Source organism: Melozone crissalis, unplaced genomic scaffold (genome assembly GCF_028551555.1).
Source record: "Melozone crissalis strain CALT ecotype California unplaced genomic scaffold, PUWL_Pcris_2 ptg000018l_1, whole genome shotgun sequence".
NCBI lineage: Eukaryota > Metazoa > Chordata > Aves > Passeriformes > Passerellidae > Melozone > Melozone crissalis.
Window position 1 is genome coordinate 7,843,145 of NW_026535796.1, and position 14,319 is coordinate 7,857,463.

Consider the following 14,319-nt stretch of genomic DNA (forward strand, 5'->3'; position numbering starts at 1 on the left):
ATATCCCAGATGTCTTCTCTTTGCCAAAGAAATACTCACAAGACTCCACTCTTCTTGTCTGGCAGCCTAAAGCAATGAGAGATAGCAAATGTTCTTACAATGAACAGCTCTTGCCATACCAGGGCAACTGGGAGAAAGACATGAGTGCAGCCTTTGTTCTTAATCTCTACTGATTAAGTTTATGAAAATCAAACATGGTAAGACTATTTTGAAAGGCTTTTGAACAGACTTCCTTCTACACCATATGATATACAAAGAAAACCCAACATTACATGAAGAAGCACGTGAAAAAATGCAAGCTCTGTAGCTGATGCCATACTAGCCAGAGTAATGACAGGTTTACTTGCAGGCTTACTTTGGCTACCACTTAAATTTTAACAACAAATTCTACATTTGCTGCTACCTATCTTGAAGCAGACAAATTATAGTTGGCCATATTTTCTTTGAATTTCTCTATCAAATACCAAATCAGTAACAGAACAAAGATGATAAATTACTTCAAATGTTTTTCAATCACATAGAACCTTTTCTGTAACTAATATCTAGATCAGATCTCTTTTATTGTACCCTTATAAAAGAAAAAATGACGTATTTTTTATCACTAAATTATATTAACCTCTAAATTTTGCTCAAATACGGAAAAGCAAGAAACACCAATTCTGCATTACATGGATACTGAAAATGAATTACAATATGGCTCAAAAAACACAGTCCCCAAGCTGAACTCCTGACTTATGCAATGCCATAATCCACAGCTGACCAGGACACCATGCTACCCTGAGTGACCCAGTTTTGGAGACAGCATCTTGGTCATCTCCAAGATAAACAATGCCCTGAGCAATCTTAGAAAACCACAAACACTGACTGTGCATTCTTCCAGAACCAGCCACCAGCAATAGTCCATCCACATTTCTACAGAAATATTATTCCAAAGCTATTCTTCTTTGTGGGTAACAGAAAGCACAATCCGTTCTGAATACTAACAAACCCCAATAACAACTCTGATCTGTGGAAAATTAGTTTTGTCTACAAAAAAATGGCAAAAAGCTTCCTGAAGAGAGAGCTTTTCCAGAACTCTCTTCAGGACTTTCATGCCATCTCAACTGCAGCCACAGTGGATTGAATGCCTCTGTCAATACAGCACAGTCAAGCCTAGCACAATGTCAATATAGCATAGTCAAAGTCTAGCATAATGTACACTAACCTTTCCACTAGAGATCACAAACCAATCATGATCACAAACCAATTATGATAAACAGTAGTCCCACTGCCTATTTGTTTTACTGGGAAAAGCTCACTCACCAGAATATGACAACTAGAGTGGAAACTAATTCAGCCCTGTCTCTGTAAGGTACATTACTGCCCAAAACTATAAACAACATTACAAGCAAAAATGGATGTGAGTTGCTATTCTGAAAGAAAAATTCTGCACTGAGGATGAGCTCTAAAAGGACTGCAGGAGTACTAATTTCATATTCTACAGTTATCAGTGGTTGCAGACAATGTAAAGAATTTATCTTCTTAGGTACTGAAACAGAGCTGCAAAGTCAGAATGACTTAGTCATTAAAGGAAGTAAGTCCACCCAATTTTACATACATAAACCAGGATCTTAATAAGCTCACTTGCGTATAACAGAAACTAATTATCTTATCTGAGAAGTATTAAACACAGACTTCATTGAAATGCTGAATAACTATTTAAACCCATGTAAAAAAAGAGAAAGAGAGAATTAAAACCAAAATGCAGATAAGCAACACGGATCCAAAAGTTCAGGAACTTTAATCTCACTCTTTTCACAACAGAGGACTTGGAATCCACTCATGAGACCTTCATTCTTGTCCAGAAGGTCACTGTGGAAACTTGGGAGTTGGGTTGTGGCTCTGGACATTCTGCTCTTAAGGAGCAGGAGTGAAAAGCTGTGACTTTGACTAGGCACCTAAAACATGGGTGGGAAGACAAGGTTTTCACATCAGCTGCCATTTACTGAATTTCTCTTGTCTAATTTCCAGCTTATTCATGCTTTTTATCACAAAAAATGTCCAGACAAAAAAGAGAAACGTTACTAGACTTCAGCATCCACTCAAGTCAGGCCAAAGGACAGCCAACTATGAGCAGTCACTGTGACTGACCTCTCAAGGGCTAAATCTGGTACCCTTGAGCAGACAGCCCCAGTAGTGCTACAGAGGTACAAACATGTGAATTTATTTCAATAAACGCATTAAAAAGTGTGTAAATCAAGTCTATGCAGAATCACTCTTGTTTCTACTCACAAGTGACCATCACTGCAGCCATACCAAACTAACCACTCTCTATGCTGCAGTTTATGGAGATTGCCACATTCATTCTCTAGTATATCTGAGTATGTTAATAATTGACATATTCTCTTATCCTCCTCTTCATATGTCATACTGAAAGATGAGTAATAGCACAAAACTCTTGTCCTAACTCCCATTTTCCCCTCCCTCTGTTATTGTTGCAAGGACTTCAGATTTAGACACAATAAAGAGAGATTACATTCCTGTATTAAGGTGTGCCAGAAACCTGAGCTCTTTCAGCCACAGAAGTACTGTAACACATTCCCTCCAATTATTATGCAATATTACAGTCTTCTACAGCAGGAAGAGTAATTTCATGGTTAGGATCCAGCCCATTCACTAGGAAACTGTTATACAGCACCTTCAGAAGGGAGGATTGTTAATAAAACAGGACTGTTGAGTCAAAAAGATGAAATAAGAAGCTTTTACAATTCAGCTTTACCACAACACTGGTATTTATAACCTTTTCACATGTGCACATTTTGTGTGAATTGTCTTAAAAGCAAAACATCAGAAAGTACTTCTGTTTATTTACCTTATGTAATTATACATGAAAATACTTAAAATCATTCGTGTTTTAGAAATCTATATGATTTCCTTTTCTCAACACCATCGATATCTGGCTCCCAATAAATGATAGACATATCTGAATACGTAACTCACTTTAAAAAATCTCCAAGGTTACAACTTCATTTTTCCAGTTAGAAAAACTCTGAAAATATTTAGCATGCTTAGAAATAAAAATATTTGCTTTAAACAAAAGTGAACTTAACTATAAGGTCAGCCACATAGCATTCTAAAATAGTATTTATGGTTTTCAGCTTAACTCTCCAATTTCATAATTTTTTTCTGAGAACAAAGAAATGGGAAAAAAAATCAGTTCACATCACGCTACAGTTCTATATGCAACTGCATTAAAGGTAAAACTTAAAAACACGATATACCTGCATGACACCTGGTAGAATGGATATCCTGGCAGAGGAAGGGAGTTTGAAAATCCAGACTGGCTCGACATTGCCTTCAGGTATTGTATCCACTTAAACCTCTTCTACATTCCGTATGTTAATTCCTTACATTATAAAAATACGTTCGCACGTTATCCATCCGTACCTCCGTTCAGAGCTACCTAAAAAGAAACCCAGCGCACACTCGAAGGTCTCGAGGCTTCTGCCTGCATTTCAAACTGCTTCCTCAGTAGTGAAATTCCTCAAAGCCCACACCCTCATGACATCACATACTACCGAGCGATAAACACGCAGCCCGCTGCCGGAGCGAGGCAAGGGCAGCCCTGCGCGGCTCGGGAGCCGCATTCCCGCTGCCAGCGCGGTGCCTTCCAGCCGGGACCCGCCGCCCCAGGAGCGCAGCCCCGCTCGGGCAGGCGGCCAGCAGCCAGCACAGCTCATTGCCAATGCCGCAAATGCCCGGTGCCGTGGGCAGCCGGAGCCGCGCTGCGGGTGGAGCATCCTCAGAGCCCCCCGCAGGAATCGCCTTCCCAGCGCACCCACCCGCGACCTTGGACTTGGGGACAGCAACGCCATCCAAGCGTGACACTGCACACCGTTGTGTTATAGGCAAGCAGATTGCACTGCAAGCCACGGCAGCACAAAAAAAAAAAAATCACACCGAGCTTCCCCTGCTTCCCCTCTAATGCTACACCCCCAACTATGGGAAAAGCCGGGAGATGGAATCTTAAACCACGATTATTTAAGCTGCTGAATAGAGATGTAAAATTATGTGCATGCCTCCCTGCAGTATTTTACTGCTGCTTAAATCAAAGAAATATCAAAAGCAGCGTTTCTTTTGATATACAGCACAATGGTAAGTTACATTAAAGTTATTTGGGCATGCCTCCCTCAAAAAGGAGAGAGAAAAAGGAAGACATGTGAGTAGTCACAGTATTGCCCAGTGGCACGACTAATGTCAAATAGACTTAAATGATTATCTACCTACACTAGTCTTAAGGAAGGTGTACAGTGTCCTCACACATGGATTTCCTTAATTTAAGCAAAATTTTAAATAAAAGAGATTTTTAAATTATTTCATTACCTATGCTAGCTGCACTGGAAAACATTAAAATGTTGGGTTTAATACCTCTACCCAATGACACACGATTTACTTTCATATTATTTTGCCTCAGTTTTGGAAAAAGAATTATCAGTTTCACCTGGCTTATCCCAAGTTTATAATCAACATTTCCATCATAAGAAAAATGGTACAAAACTTTGTCACTATCCTAGGTACCTTTTAATGTCTGATTTAAAAGACAGTAAGTCACTGCATAGGGCTCCAATTCCTTAAATCCTATAGAAGTGCCAGGAAAACAAAGAGAGCACAGTCTGCCCAAAAACGTTTTGGGGTTTTTTATTTGCCCAACTGATGTCTGGAAAAACAAAGAAGCTTCTGGGTACATCATTTTGCATAAATGTTTACCTCTCTCCTGGCTGTAAAGAGCACACTTGAAAAGGCAATTCAAGCACAAATAACATTGTGGCATCAGCTGAAATTTTACAGACAGACTTGAAAAGGCATCATCTCTCTCACTTTTAGTATTGAGCACCCCGTCCAAAACCTCATGACTCTCAAAAACTACTTGGGGAATGCCAAAAAAAAGTTGTATCCATGTGAGTGGAAGAGAAAACTCTACTAAAGCTGCCCAAGTCCCAGTCAGGGATGTTGGGATAAATACTGGGAGCTTCCCCATGGCCACAGCTGCTGAGGGAGGTGCCAGTGGTTGCTCTGCCCTGCTGGGGCTGGCCCTGAGGAGTTCCCTTGTGTGCACAGCCCTGGAACACTTGCACTTTTATTCTGTGTATTTACTCATCTTCTATTTGGTGTCTTCTCAACACTGATAATGGCAGCATTAGCACATTTATGCAGTAATTCCCGTCTCAGAATGACTCCCCCTCGTCCCAACCAGGATTTGGGATGTTTCCATTGGATTTGCCAGCTGAAAAAGAATGTCAGTGTCAAGTCAGCAGATTACAGGCTTATAAATTAGGAGCCTTAGAGGTTGCCAGTGGCTTGCCATGACATTTTGCAAAAATCACACAGTCCCTTAATGCCTAGCTTATCCACATAATAAGGAAAATACTGCCTGACAGCAAAGGAATGATGTGAGGTTAATTTTTTTTTTTTGTAATTAAGTATTGAAATCCTCTGATTAAAGATTTATGAAGGGATAAAACAGCTGTAGCATTTGAGGGAAAGGATGTGTGGGAATATTCAGAATAGAGCTTTTTTTTGTCTCCTGCTCCTAGCTCTAACATAACAGAAGTATTATTGCTCTGAAATTTCAATTTCAATATAAAAGCCATTTAAATTTTAAAATATGGTGGAAAGTGCAGTTCTTAAATGGGTGGACAGCATTCCACAGCATTTAAAGACGGGGATAAGTGAGATGACAATAGGCAGACAAAAATTGTATTTAGGATGATCTTTACAGAAGCAGAGCCCTTCATTGGTAGGCATCATACCACTTCAGTCATTTGGAAACAGAAAGGGAAAGTGTGGCTTAAGACAGAGAAAAGGGAAAGAGAAAATCTGGTTAGGACCAAAGAGAAAGCCTCCCCACAACGAAACCCAGCATTTAACAAGTGCCCCTTTTAATTAATTAGTTCCACAAGCAGGCTGGATTGCAGAACACAGCTACTTTTGGGATCCAGACCTAACCTGCCAAACACCCCCTCCACTGAAAGAGACAAGTGGGTTTCATTCCAACTGCAGTCACATCTTTTGGAAATTTACTTCTGTGTCTCCGAGCCAACAAGCTCACTTAAAAATAACCACCTTAGTATTGTTTGGCACAGCACACAATGTAACACTTATTACTCTGCTGGAACAAAATTAAACCAAGAAAATAAGTTTGAAACAGAAATACTGTGTGCTCCAGAATTCACAGTGACCTCAGTACTGAAGGAAGTGACTTGTTAGAGCATTTAATGCTGCTGCTGGAACAGGTATGAAATACTTAACTGAGATCTAGCTGCAATTCAAAAAGCAATAACAGGCTGAAAAACTGGAAAAGAACAAATTCATTTTCAGCTATTTCAAACAAGTAGCATCCTTGGTAAACTAATGGAAAATTTGTTTAAAGCCGAGTCAGGCTGAAGAAGAAATAGAAACCAATCTCATAACTAACAATCAATTCCATCAAGTCTGGAACTGAGAGCATTCTGTAGACAATTATATGCATTTTGATATACAATCACATAAAATGTTCAGTATTCATAAAAATAGAATTAAGTGTCACACAAAAGTTATTGTAACATCAATACCATAAATCAGTAATTTACTCCCATCTAAAGTGTTATATTTGATATTTTTGCTGCCTGCTGTATTAGTGTCTAATAAATTAGACAGTGAATTAGAACAAAAACAAGACATGTAAAATAAAATTAGATGCAGTTGGAAAATAGCAGTATTCACAAAGAAAATATTACAAAGATATTCAATATAATGAGCAGTACTTAGATGACATAATGGAAAGTCTTTCCCTCCTTCCTGTACAAAACACAAAAATAAATAAATATTCAACAATACTAGAGAATAATGGCAAATTTGCAAATGAAGGACGACACCATCATTGGAAATTCAAAATTCACCTAAAGACTAACAGGATATTTATATAGGGAAAACAAACAAACAAAATTCACAAAATGCAAACAACCCAGAAGTGGTGGCTGGAAGGAAAGAGACTTAAAAACAACTTGAGTACTTTGGAGAAAAATAAAACATGTGAGAAAGCCATCTAACCTCACTGCAAATGGATGTCTCTCTTACTTTTCCCTGAGACAGACTAGTGGGTTCACTAAACATTGTTTCTTTTGCTAATAAGTGTTAATAACCAGTACAGTTCAAATCTCACATGAGGATACCAAGGAAAAAGTTGATCTCTTCTTCTTTCCTTTCTTTTTTTTAAATTTCCCCAGTACTTTTTCATCTCACCTACCCAGCCTTTCACTGGCTAACACAGGGCCCAACTGCAAATGTAAAACTGCCCCAAAATGAGACTTCACATAGAATGTCTCAGATTGGAAGGGACCTTAAAGATCAGCCTCCTGCCATGGACAGCAACACCTTCCACTGGATCAGGTTTCCCACAGCCCCATCCAGCCTGGTCTTGAACACTTCCAGGGATGGGGAATTCACAGTTTCTTTGGGCACCCTGTGCCAGTGCCTCACTGCCCTCACAGTGAAGAGAGGAAAGGAAGAGATGAAGACATCCCTTGCAAAGTGAAATGCCAACTCACGCCTCCCTGCAATCACACGGGCTGACAAGACTGATGGAACTCCATAAAGCAGAAATAGTAAGAGCCTTGAAGTATAAAGGACCTGAAATTTAAGGAATTTATTTCCATTAAGGATTTGTCCTTCAAGGAATAGGGAAGTAAAAGCTATGGGAAGACTGCAGTAGGTTATATTTTAGGTACAGACACATTTCTGCATCCAGAAGCTTTATCTTAAGGTCACACAACCATTAAGGTTGGAGAATCTCAGAACTATTAAGGTTGGAGAAGGCCTCCAAGGTCAGCAAGCCCAACCTGTGACCAAACACCACCTTGTCAACTAAACAACGACACTCAGTGCCACATCCAGCAGTTGTTTCTTAAATACCCCCAGGGATTTCAGAGTACTCACTTCCCTGGGCACTGTTTCAATGCCTGACAACCCTTTCAGTGAACAAACTCTCCCTGAAGTCCCACCTGAACCTCCTCCAGTGCAGCTTGAGGCCATTCCCTCTTGTTCTGTCACTGGGAGAAGAGACCAATCCCCACCTGGCTACAGCCTCCTTTGAGGAAGCTGTAGAGACCAGTAATTCCCATATCTGAAAAAAGAGTCTAGAATTTAATCTAAATATCTGAGAACTCGTAGTGGAGTTACCAGACTTACATGTCTACTTTCTACCTTAGTCCTTCCAGACATTCTTATTGGATTAAGAAGTCATATTTGTAATGGTTTTTTTTTTTTTTTTCTCCCAATCTGGAAAAGGAGGGAAGGAGTTATTAAAGTCTTATCTAAACAAGATTTATTTTTAGCTGAAACATAAAACTGCTCTTAGCTACTTTACTAGAAAGGCTGTAAAGATGTTCAGAGTCCAACACCATCACCCTGACTTGCAAGGCCACCTAACCAGCATTACCCAAAAGGTACCAGGAGTTACAGGACAGCCTGCACAGCCTCCACTGACCTGGCACATTCCAGTAACACATCAAAAAGTCAAAAGTCACTGTTCAAGCGCTGTTCACACATTGCCATGAATACTCAAAGCACACCATCCCAGCCTTTGTGCCCAAACCAGAGGTGACACACCTTCCTCTCTTTCCTTTTTCACTCTGCCTGCAAGTTGGCACTCCACATTTATATGTAGCTGAAGGCTCCATTTCTTTCACTCTCCTCTGGCTGCTCAAGAGACTGCACATTAACACAGCCATCATCACTGACTTCACTTACTCCACAGCTCAGGTAACTTTTACCATCAGATGTTTCAGCAGCCAGCCATGAATTCTCAAAATTCTCAATGGCTCTCACACATGTTGTGTGATATCAAACATGGGTAAAAATCATGCACTGGAACTGAGATTAATACACTGCAATCTGCATCAGATCTCAGATAGCCAGTGCATGTTTCTTTGCTGTTCAGCAAGTGCTCAGGCAGAAGCTAAACAACTCTTCATTGTGGCCAAAGGTTCTCAATGGATTCATGAGTAACTGAGCAGGGCTGGCACGGTGCCTGGCAGAGATAACCCTGTCCTGTTGAACTGGAGCAGTGAATCCTCCTGCTGCACACCCAAGGGCACAGGGAGGCTGCTGTGGAACCAGTGCTGTGCTCCCAGCCAGGCCATTCCGCCCTGCAGCTGCCTGAACCAGCCTGCAACATTCTGCAGGAGGAACAAGGAACATTCCTGTCAGCAGTAAAACATCAGGGTGTCTTCTGGGGCAGGGAGGAACACCTGAGCTGTAAATTAACCTCCTGCAAGTCGTGAAACAACACAGACATAAAGGCATTGGCCATGACCGAGACAAGAAGGGTGAGGGACCCTGCTTAGAGCCTTGCCCTCCTCTCCAGCTCCAATTCCAGCTGAAACAATTAGCCCCAATTAACCTGCAACTGGAAACTAACTTCCAGGATTCTCCTGATCACTGGGGACAGCCTGAGGCACACAGACACCAGTTACTCTGCACCTGTGCACGAGAAACAGCCTGCACTGCACATCCCTAAATTCTAATCTAGGTGAATTTAGGGGATGATTTCACCTTTAACACAAGAAGGAAATGTTACCTCAGCCACCACGTTCACTCTTTACCATCCCCATGACCTTCACCCAGGAAACAGAGCAAACAGCACCTGGGCACACAGGCATTACCAGCAAGGGGGAAACTGCTCTTCCAGGAAAACAGGAGGTTCACTCCACAGAGCAAAGGTTTTTTAGGGGCTGTACCTTCCACAGAGGCCATTTCAGAGTGACAGTTCTATTTTCTGCTCACTGCATGTGTAAACACAAGAGTATAAATCTCATGCACTGTAGAATTGGCAGGTATTACACATTTCAGCTCAAAGATAATGTGAGAATCAAATTACAGTCTCTCACTGTATGAAATAACTACATATTCTTAAATCTGAAATTACTTCTATAAAAACCAGAAAAACAGCATTCATGTAGACATCACATAACTATATACAGAGAGAAAAAAAAAAAAAATATGCAGAGCCAGAAATGGGATTAAGCTACTTTATCCTACTTAAAAATGAGTTATACAGGATGGAGACAAATACTTCCTGTCAAGTGATATGAAAATATTGAACAGAAAACTTACTAAAATGATTTAATTTGAAAAAGAAAGAAAAACCAAAAAAAAAGGAAAAAAATACCAAATACCACACATCAAAACCCTGAGATAGCCAAGTAAACTTTAAAGGAACTACCTTTTGTTAAAAACAAACAGGAAATCTAGTATTGCACAATTACTGAGCATGCATGCAAGTAAATTGGACTGAAGTGACTTAATTGGAACAGACACCTCAAATGTAGAAGTCAAAATGCTGCTATTATAAACAATTTTTTAAATTACTGTGAATTTAGAAAGCAAGCATTTACTTTCTATCATGACACAAATATTAACTTGTGTGAGCTACCAGAACATAGCTCACACAAATTTCTCTCTCCACAGACACAGTTTATTAATACAAACTAAGCAGATGCCTATTTAATGGCACTTGCTGGCCCTTGATGAAGCCCCAGAGTAAATAATACACTTCTTGTAGGATTGCAAATCCAGACAGGAGTCTACTATTGAGGTTCAGGACAACTAAAAGTCTTCTGCACAAGAGGGCCACCACACAGTGTGCTTTTTAATCCAGACATATTTAGGGAGTTGATAAATTCTTATCTGTAATAATAAGCTATTCAAAATTCAAACTAGCAAATGAGTTGCAACCACAACGCCTTGCAAATGGTGCAAATCACCTCTCAGGTGACAGAAAAGTGTTACAAGCAGGGGCAAGTGTAGCACTGTCACCTCACTTCTAAGCTGGCATTTTGTGTAACTCAATGTGCCTCCAAAGAACAAAGGTAAAAACAAACTGTTGGGTGTACAAACTCCTGGGGTCAGGGTGATAAATGAAACCACTTCCCAAATAAGCTTTCCTAATTAAGGCTTCTAAACCAGAGCTGGCTTGCATTCAGTTATTACCACTGTTAAAAGCAATCTGAAATATTCTTGATAAAATATTTTTAGCATCAACACCAGTGTATTAAAACCAGTTGAAGGTCATAAGGATGAAACACATAAAAGTTCACACTCAGGAAAATATCAGATTCATTCCTAAAACTACACAGAAGTGTTGTGAAAAGTCCCTACTTGAATCAGTTCATTTTTTTTTTTATAGTTATCAACTTCATGTATTAGAATCTGTGCATTAAAAAAAAGAAACAACATGTCCATCCATTCTTGGATTACATCTACAGGATTTTACTTATTCGTCCCAACAGGCACACCTGGACTACTAAAAAGGGTGAGTTTCTTTTGTTACAAGACAGAAATTGATTAAAACTATTGCACACATAGTTTTAATGAATTTTATGTCTTCCCTGCCTCCCTGAAGAAATACTTAATTTGCTTAATTAGACAGATGGCACTTTTTATTATACTTGTATTTGCACTTAATAAATTTAATTTGCATAGCAAAATTTTTATTTTCTAGGTCAATTCACGTGCCACTAAATGACAATTCAGGACTACAAACTAAAGTATTGTTAAATCTATTCTCTGAAATGTAAATATTTCATACAAGTATTTTTAAGCAGTGAACCCTGAAACTCTTCATTCTGTGCTGGTGCGCAACTTGAATTACTTTTGGCATTTTCTTCTATATTAATCTACATTGATCTCAGAAAAAAATTCTTAGGAATTCTTTACATCCCTTACACAGGGATCTGCTACATGCTTATTATTGCCATATTATACCCAATCTTGAAGTGGAAGAAATCAAACTTAACCATGACATTATACAATGCACATCTGACCCACAGTCACACTGTTAAGAACTGAACAGACTGCAGAGAATTCCAAAAGAACTTATATAAGATATTTGCAAAAAACAAAAAAAAAAAAGAAATATCTAAAAGCACCAGGAATGGCAACACACAAGGTAGCCCATGTGCTTTCAAGGGCAGGACATGCATCTCTATGCAAAACAGAGCTGACAAACAGGGCATCCCTTACAATGTACACTGACTCACACACACACAGAAATCACTAATTATATTTCAATTAATCTTCATAATCTGAAGCCTATGAAATTATTCATGTTTACAACATCTGACCACCTAATATCAGGTACTTTGTCAAAAGAGAAGGGATTTTCTCTTTTCCTCCCCCAGAGAACAACAAGGATAACAAAGTGAAGGGTACAGACTCCAACTTGGACAATGAAACCTATGACTCAGCATTGTAAGAAAAAGCCAAGGTAAGGCATGATTTGATTTGCAACTAAGCTCTGGGTTGCTACAGCAACTTCATTACTTCAGAAGATATTAGAAATACTTCCATTCTTTCTCCCTCATAATAAAATCTGTTTAAATGCTTTGGAAACCATTCAAATACTTATTTTCTTTGGTAAGAATTAATCATCAGTTTGAAGGCTAAGTCTAGGGAGACTAAGAAGCAACCAGGATTTTTCAAAAATCTGGAATGTAACTACTGAGAGAAAGGCATCAATATCTGACATTCACTGCCCTAATGATTGAAGATAACAGCACTCCACTTTCAGGCAGGTATTCTAATCACAAAGCAAACTGTGCAAAACACGTCATTAAGTAAACAGTGCACACTTAGAGTTCCAGGATGGAAAACTCAACAGGGTTAGCAAGCCATCAGTACAAAATCCTCATATTACCTCAGGCATTTAGCACACAGGAAAACATAGAGTTTCAAATGCAACATTACAAGCTTTTTTTTCCTTTTCTTTTGGCAAGGACTGAGCACTGCTCCCTACCTAAGACAGAACCTTTTTACCTTTTCATCACACTGTTTGCAGACCTGTCAGCTCCAGTCAGCCTTCAAGAGTTCTCATCATTCAGCCTGAAGCATCCATAAGCACTCAAAAGTGAAGCACAGCCACGGAAAAGGACCATGCTTGTGCTCTCCCTATTAGCTGGGAAAAAATTCATTAATGCCTCCACTGCTCTCGTTCTGCCCAGGGGAAGAAGGAAAGGGGAGGGAAGATTGGAGCAGAACGCCGCCCACACTGCCATCATTTCCTCCAACAGGTCAGCCTCACAGGGAAAAGGACCAAAACTGGTCCCCATGTGGGCTTCAGACTGGCTTAAGAGAAACAAACCAGAATTAACTTGATTTATCTAACTGATGTGACTTACATGTGGCCCTACCGCGACCACATCCACTCAGTGCCATCATTCTCTCACGTGTTTTGAGATAAAGGCAATAAATTTACATCAAGACCTATCAAGAAACCACAATTATGATATTATGTCCCAGGTAATTCCTAACACCAGAAAACAGGTGTTTAAATCATGCATCATTTTAATTGGCTGTCAGTATTTGTCCCTGGCCACGCAACTTCTGTGGTGGAGATCACAGCAGCTTTGCAGGGTTAAGTGGACAGACAACCACCTTCTGGGCTTCCATCTAGAAAAAGTTAATATAGATGTTCTGTAAAGCCAAATATATTCTTTCAGGAAAATATCCCTACTCTGATTAATTACTTGAAGCAAAGCACAACAGTTATGGCATGCATGATTTTAATGAAAATTCTTGTAAAATTGAAGCACTTTACGGATGGGGGGATTAAACCTGTAAATTTCTCCTCAGATGTATGAATTAAAAATCTCTGCACTTTGGTGAGATATGAAATTTATTAGAGAAGCATTGACACGTTCCATGACTACAACGTCAGAGCAACTAAATTATCAGGAATCATTATGTTTTATTTTAAAATTGCCTTCAAAATACAAAATTTCTTCTGGTCTAAGAGCTTCAGTAAGTTTAAAACTTTCCTGTTACCAACTTCCATGCAAACCAATCAGAAAACTCACTGTTAGTGCTCTTGGTAACTAAATTTTGTCTCAACAATACACTGTGTTAAAACAATTACCTAGCATGTTAGGCTAATATACGTAGGTCACATTGTTTCAATTCGATTTGCCTTAAAGCTCTCCCTAATAAATCTTGTTGCAAAAGACATGCTTGCCTTAATTTCTCTAAAAAGTTGTTAATTTGAAATTAAATATTAGGCAACCCAATGCCACTTACATCAAAGCATTTGTATTTTATATGAGTTTTGTTTTCCTGCAAATACACAGAGAAGCCTTTGTCAAAACACCATCAGTTACAAATGCATGACAGAAATTCTTCCTGCATTTGGGAGCAGAAGGGGCTGGGGGGAGGGTGTCATTTATCACCAAGTTGCTGTGACTTTACTCTCATTGCTGAATGCAACACAAACAGTGAAAGGCAAAACTGCCATACTCGTTTTGCTAAGGG

General features: G+C 39.4%; 1 protein-coding gene across 3 annotated transcripts in view; it reads right to left on the bottom strand.

Moving 5' to 3' along the window:
- PLEKHA7 (pleckstrin homology domain containing A7) overlaps positions 1-14,319 on the bottom strand; it is a 155,631-nt gene that overhangs the window by 101,790 nt on the left and 39,522 nt on the right. The window contains exon 1 of one of the 3 annotated variants that reach the window (XM_054275916.1): positions 3,261-3,436. The exons of the other annotated variants lie outside the window; for them this stretch is intronic. Within the exon in view, the coding sequence (XP_054131891.1) occupies positions 3,261-3,331 (71 nt within the window). The 5' untranslated portion in view covers positions 3,332-3,436. Of the gene's footprint in view, positions 1-3,260; positions 3,437-14,319 lie in introns of those variants that run through there. 3 annotated transcript variants of the gene reach the window in all.